The 6,644-nt window shown below is 47.7% G+C and overlaps 1 protein-coding gene across 1 annotated transcript; it reads left to right on the forward strand.

Annotated features, from left to right (window-relative positions):
* Positions 1-2,763: 2,763 nt before the first annotated feature.
* On the forward strand, positions 2,764-6,298 carry LOC110314027 (uncharacterized protein CXorf40 homolog). The gene is made up of 3 exons (XM_029534364.1): positions 2,764-2,963; positions 4,782-5,055; positions 5,758-6,298. The coding sequence occupies exons 2-3, from the start codon at positions 4,803-4,805 to the stop codon at positions 5,976-5,978; spliced, it is 474 nt and encodes a 157-aa protein (XP_029390224.1). The 5' UTR covers positions 2,764-2,963; positions 4,782-4,802; the 3' UTR covers positions 5,979-6,298.
* Positions 6,299-6,644: the final 346 nt, after the last annotated feature.

A 6,644-nucleotide genomic window follows, 5' to 3' on the forward strand; every position in this document is an offset into this window, starting at 1 on the left:
CCCTGATACACACTGGACAATAAGGATGAAGAGAAGACAGGATTGACATCCGGTGTCGAGATACCCAAACAAGACAATCCAAAAGACTAATTGGGGTAGGGGTAGAGTGTAACTTAGAAACCTATGTGTGAAGGATGGCTGGAGTGGAGATATCCAGCACAAGCTAATCCAGAGGCTCAGGAAATTCCTCAGGCAGCAGATGAAGACTGCCCTCAGGCAGTAGCCCTAGCAAATGAGAAGAGGACCATATTTTCTTCTAGGTATTGCAGAGGTAGGGACCCAGAGTTGGCTGCCAAATCCACACTTAAAATAAGCCTTAGTAAGATTGGGGCCATTGGTACTTTTGGATAGTAGTGCCTGGAGAAAAGGAGGCTTACCCTTTAAGACTCTGCCTAACTACACCTGGGTCCCAGACAAAAGTTTCTGGTATTTTTGTAGTACTCATGTCCTCTATGGTGTCCCCTGGAGATCACCCTCAGGATAGGATTAGGTCCCTAAGGCCCACTTTCCTTCTCATTTTGCCTCTCTAACTTAAGGATGTGCTTCCTTCCAGTTCCACCTAGTGACTCTACAAGCCTCTTTGACTATACCTTAAAGGTCCCTGCTCTGCCCTGCCCTGCCCTGCCCTGCCCTTCCCTGCCCTTCCCTGCCCTTCCCCGCTCTGCCCTGCCCTGCTCCTCCCAAGCCCCACCCACATCTATCCAGCAACACATAGGACACTGCCCAATTCCTGCCTCAGCTCTTAGTCCTGCTCCAAACCTTACCTTATAACCCATGGTCCCATCTACTCTGCCACTAGAAGCCTTACCTTGCTCTTCCAGGAGCCCACTCCCCGCCCCAGCTAGACCACAACACTCACAGGCCCACCCCGCTTCTCCTTTATCTTTGCCTCTAACTAACCTCAATATCCTCAGTCCTGCTTCTTCATTAGCATCACCCCTTATTAGGTTAGAATTCACTGTTCTCTTCCTACTTCCTACATCATTGTTCCCATTGAATCATCCATGGAGGTGAGCACTCAATGCCCAGCCCTACATCAGCATTCTGAACTTTATTAGGACAGTATTCAAAGCTCTACTTCATACTTCACCAATCACCCCCACTTCAGCATGCATTTCTTTACCCTACAGTGGTCCTGCATCATGTTGTATTAATATCCAAAGTTCCACCCCCACTTCATATCTTACCATTTTCAACCATCCCCAATACTCTTGAGACACAGCTCACCTCAGTCAGCACTCACAGCTAAGCCCACCGCTCCTACTTCAGCATACAGTCTTCTCTCTCCAGCAATCCTCTGTCATAGTATGTCAGTATTCAAAGGTATCCCTCCCCTTCCATAAATTAATACCTATGGCCCCTTCCCAGTACTCTGTAAACCCTAAGTGCCCAGGGCCACACTCTCCTACCTACCTCACCACCTACCTCTCCTACCTCCACACACACAGCACTGCCCACCACTTCAACCACAGTGTGCACAGTCCTGCCCACCATCGGACATGAACATACAGAGTACTACTTACCACTACTAACCCAGAAAGCAGTGCCCTACCTGTGAACCGCTCCTACATCATCACAAATGGCCAGACTCTTCCTCCTTCACTTCATCACTATTCATCACTTCATCACTATTCACAGCAGTGCCCTCAACCTGTACAGCACACACAATCCGCACTCCTATGTCAGCATACACAGCCATGCCCTATTCCTTCAGTGGCCTTCTATCATATTATATCAGGATTTAAAGCTCAGTCCTGCTGTCACACTCACAATTCACAGTCCTGGCCAGCACTTTAGAGACCCAAGTCGGTACTAACAGCCTCATCCACAACCCACAATCTCGCCCTCATATCTCAAATGGCCCTGTCCTCTTTTAGCGTTTCTGGGACTTTATATGTCACTATCCAAAGCTCTGTTCCTACTTCATATGTCACCAGTCACTGAACCACATTCAACCTCTACCTCAGCATATGTAGCACTGCCCATCGAATCTAATTTGGCTCCCACTCACAGGCATGCCCTCCTCTCCCTGTAGCCCTCCAGCAAGTAAAGCCAGCATCCGAAGCTCAGCTCTGTCAACAAAATCTCACACACACAGCCCTGGCTGGGACTTTTGAGGTCCTGACCACCTTGCTGAGTACTGACAGTCTGGCCCACCAGCCTGCACAGCCCTTCCTTCTCCTTAAGCAGATCTGGGCCAAGTTAAGTTGGGATCCAAAGCTCCGCCCTAGTATCCCAATCGCTCCACCCACGCAGGTCTGCACTCACACCAGGCTCAGACTCCAAGCACCCGCAATTCCCAAGGATTCTTCAGAGCACAAACTCCCATTCCCAACCTCTAGCAGGTGCTCACAGCCCCACCCCACCCCACCGCCTAACCTCGGGACACAAACAGCGTAGCCCGGGACCAATTTCAGGCCCCTCCTCAACAAGCCTCTTCCCTCACATCCCCAATCCCGCCCCTCCTGCTGCAGTGCACCCTACTCCTACTTTCATGGGTTTTTGCAGACTCCTCCGACTAAATCCCTCACTCCTTTTCTCACTTCTTTCCCTTCCCAACAGCCAATTACAGACCCTAACCCACTTTATTTGCAAGATTGCTTTAAGAAAACAGTGTCTCCTAGCTTACTGCTCAATTATGCAAGTCCGTACCTTCCTATCCCGGTTGCACAGTGCCTGTAGTTCTAATTGGCTGCGAATGTTTTCACGTGTAAATGGGCGTGGTGTGCGAGCTTACGTAAATTGTGTGCGTTTGGGCGTGGATATGTTTCTGTTTGGGTCTCATCTTAAAGCAGTGAGAGTTAAAAGTCCCAGAACGCCAGTTAGTGTTAAGGCTGTAGCCAAATGCTTTCCTTTCCTTAGAGCTGACGTTATCCACCCACGCTCAGGAGCCTTTGGTACTGGCGGCCTCCCGAGAACGCTGGAAGACAGAGGACTGGGTGTAAACTGAAGTCTGCCAAGTGGTAAGTGGTAAAGGTGAGAGGCCCACAGCACCCAAAGGACACAGGTAACCTGTTGAGTAGGAGCCTGCGAGCTTGCCCCCATCCCTCACCCCATTGAGGACGCCCCAGCCTCCAGCTTCCCCATCTGCTGGGCCAGTCTTTGCATGCCCCATCTTGCCAGCATTTCACTGTCTCTCCTAAGTGATGCAGTGTGGATGCAGGCGGTTGGAAACCAAACGTGCTGCTCCCAGGCACTGTTTCTTCCTACGAATTCACTGACACTCTAGACTATGAGAGTCCTGATCTGTGGCCTTCGGTATTATGCCCAGTCTAATATACCAGTTGACACTGAAGGCACTGGGATTTGATAGACCTAAGCATTTTCATGCAATCACATTCTGTGTGGCATCATTTTTCTCCTGTTAAATTGCATGTTTGGCTTAATAATGGGAACCAGTTGCAGAATTAACTTTCTACACCAGGCGGTTCTTGTCCCAGACAGAAAAGGACCTTCCCACCGGAATGATAGCAGAACCAAGCTGTGAGTGAGATGCACAGCCCTAACTCTTGTTGATCTCTAACACTTGCTGAGTCTTTCCTGTTGCCAGTAGCCAACAAAACTAAGTTTTACTTGGTGTTTTTTTTTTTTCCTTTTGCTTATGCAAGTGGAGAAGCAGAAACAAGCCAAACAGGGCAGTGTCTTCATCTGCAGAGCAGGTTTCTCTGCAGTAACATGAGGAAGAGTATTCAGTTGTTTTAGCTACAGGGCAGTGAATGAAATGGGAAGAGGACAAATATTTAACATGGGCAGCCAGATTACAAGGAATCCTGAGAATTCTTGTGAGATGGGTGGATTCTGGGCTGGATGGAACATGAGCCCTTGGCGGGAATCAATAATCTAGATAGTCTTCCAGACATGTGCACAGAACAATCTGATCTTGAAAGAAAGGTTTATGTTGTGCCAGGCGTGGTGGCACACGCCTTTAATCCCAGCACTCGGGAGGCAGAAGCAGGCGGATTTCTGTGTTCGAGGCCAGCCTGGTCTACAGAGTGAGTTCCAGGACAGCCAGGGCTACACAGGGAAACCCTGTCTCAAAAAAAAAAAAAGGTTTATGTTAGTTTACAGGTTACAGTCTGTCATTGAGGTAGGTCGGGGCAGGAATTCAGTCTTCCATAAGAGTCCCCGAGTTCCATCCACTGTTTGGCTGTGGGTCTCTGTATCTCTCTGAGTCAACTGCTGTGTGGAGCCTCTCAGAGGACAACATGCTCCTGTCTGCAAGCATAACATTGTATCATTAATAGTGTTACAAATTAGTGCTTGCACATGGGATGGGTCTCAAGTTGGGCTGGTTATTGGTTGGCCATTCCCTCAGTCTCTGCTCCATCCCCATGCCTGCATTTCTTGTAGACAGAATAAATTTAGGGCTGAAAGTTTTGTGGGTTGGTTGGTGTCTCTATTGCTCCACTGAGGCTCCTGCCTGGCTACAGGAAGTGGCCTCTTCAGGTTCCATATCCCCAGTGCTGTGAGTCACAGCTAAGGACACCCCCTTTGATTCTTGGGTGCCTCCTTTATCCCCGGTCTCTGTCTTGTCCGGTAAATTTCCCCACCTCCACCTCCATGCCTGTCAGTTGGAGATTTTCATTCACTCCCTTCCCACACCTGATCCTGAACACTCCCACTCCTAGGCTTAGAGGTTAAGAGCAGGACATTATTAATCTGTGACAGGGAAACACATTGAGTTCAGTGGAGTTTCAGGGCACATAGGAATCATCTGGGAAAGGCAAGACCCAGTGGATGTGAGGCTGAAGAGCTGAGCTGTGATGTGTTTCTATTTTTAGGTCCAGAGACTCTTGAGGAAAATGAAGTTTCCCTGCTTATCCTTCCGGCAGCCCTATGCTGGTTTAATCTTAAATGGAGTCAAGACTCTTGAGACACGTTGGCGCCCCCTGTTGAGAAGCCTTCAGAAATGTACCATTGCCATCCACATTGCTCATAAGGACTGGGAAGATGATGCTTGGCAGGAGGTGCTGATGGAGAGGTTGGGGATGACCTGGACACAGATTCAGACCTTACTACAGGCAGGAGAAAAATACGGCAGAGGGGTGATAGCTGGTAAGTGAGGCTGTACCAAATACAATGTAGACAATTCCAACAGGATCCTGCTTGATAGATTGGTGGCACTGTGTTTCTGTCAGCTAGAGGTGTGTTCTGAAGTTTCCAAGAAGACTCTCTAAGGGCTACCAAAAGTCACTTAAATGGGGTAAATAGGTCTGGGTTCCACAGACTCACTTACCTCTTAACTCTAGGCCTCATGTAGCATTAGACTGTGTGTGCGTGAATGTGTGCAAAAGGCATGGTCTATGACGGCATAGACACCGAAAAAGTGGAGCATTATCTAGAGTAAGGCTGCTTGCCTGGCTTGTAATGTCTGCCACAAGGATATCAAGACACCAATCAACATCTAATACGACTGGGCACCTGCTGACCTAATGGGAATCTTCTTGACTGTAGGCTTCTTGGATAGGGCTGGTTCTCTTTCAATAGGTAAATACCAGCCGTAGTATACTAGAACCTGACTGTCCTTTCATGCATGACTCACTGAGAAGAAGCCAGCCTCTTCTTTTTCCCAAGGCCTGTGGCTGTCTCACCCAGGATTCCCTACTTCAGTTGGTCATGTTCCCAGTGTTCAGTGAGAAAAATTCCAGTTTCCTATCAATCATTTTGATTATACACCATCAGTTGTCCCTGCAGTCATAAAGATAACCTTGTTGTATAAAAGAGACTACATCTGTATATTTCTGTCTTTGTGCCCAGGACTTGTTGATATTGGAGAGACTTTTCAGTGTCCAGAAACCTTAGCTGCTGAGGAGGCTGTGGAACTGGAAACTCAAGCTGTGCTAACCAACCTGCAGCTGAAGTACCTCACTCAAGTTTCAAAGCCCAGGTGGTTACTGGAGCCCATACCTAGGAAAGGGGGAAAGGATATATTCCAGGTAGATATCCCAGAGCACCTGATCCCACTGGAGAAAGAATGAATGCTTGGAAAACAACTGAAGAATGGCTCTGCCAGTAGACCATCAGAATGTGCCCCTCCAGATCTCAATCTGGGCGACTCAAATCCACTCCTACAGAGCACAGCTCACTACGTACTGTTTCGAGACTGCTCTGCCCTCAGGAAGGGGATGGCAGTAAAGACAACCCTCATGCTGTGGCTCTGCCAGCAAAGTGACAGAGCCTTGAGAACTTTGGACTTTAAGGAAAAGGAAACCTCCCAGGAAATGATATTTCACTGAAGTTCATTTTACTCCTGCTGTTTTCTGAATTGCACAAATAAATTGGCGAATAGTTAAGTGTTTAGTGTCTCAGCTCCCTTTCTCCTTTCCTATGTCTTTATTGCAGTCAAATCTCATGCAGTGTAAGAACAGCATCCAGGGGCAAATGTGGAAAGTCTGGGAACAGTCAGTGATTTAACCCCAATGCACTAAGTCTATGATAAAGAGGGAATCAAACGGAGAAAATGAACAGTGAACCATCCTTGCTCTTATTCTATGGAGACAGTCCCACAAACAACAAAAATTGTGTGTCACCCAAGGACTTTTTACCTACAGAATCTGAAATATGACTCAGGTAGCATGAACTTTAAGAATTAGATGTTAGTGTTTATCTTGTAGCAAGTTTTAAAACTTTTTTTTTATTTTCTT

Source organism: Mus pahari, chromosome X (assembly GCF_900095145.1).
Source record: "Mus pahari chromosome X, PAHARI_EIJ_v1.1, whole genome shotgun sequence".
Lineage (NCBI taxonomy): Eukaryota > Metazoa > Chordata > Mammalia > Rodentia > Muridae > Mus > Mus pahari.

Coding starts and splice junctions, on each gene's coding strand:
- LOC110314027 (XM_029534364.1), top strand. CDS start 4,803: ATGAAGTTTCCCTGCTTATCCTTCCGGCAGCCCTATGCTGGTTTAATC. Junction 5,056..5,757: donor CGGCAGAGGGGTGATAGCTG/GTAAGTGAGGCT, acceptor CTTTGTGCCCAG/GACTTGTTGATATTGGAGAG.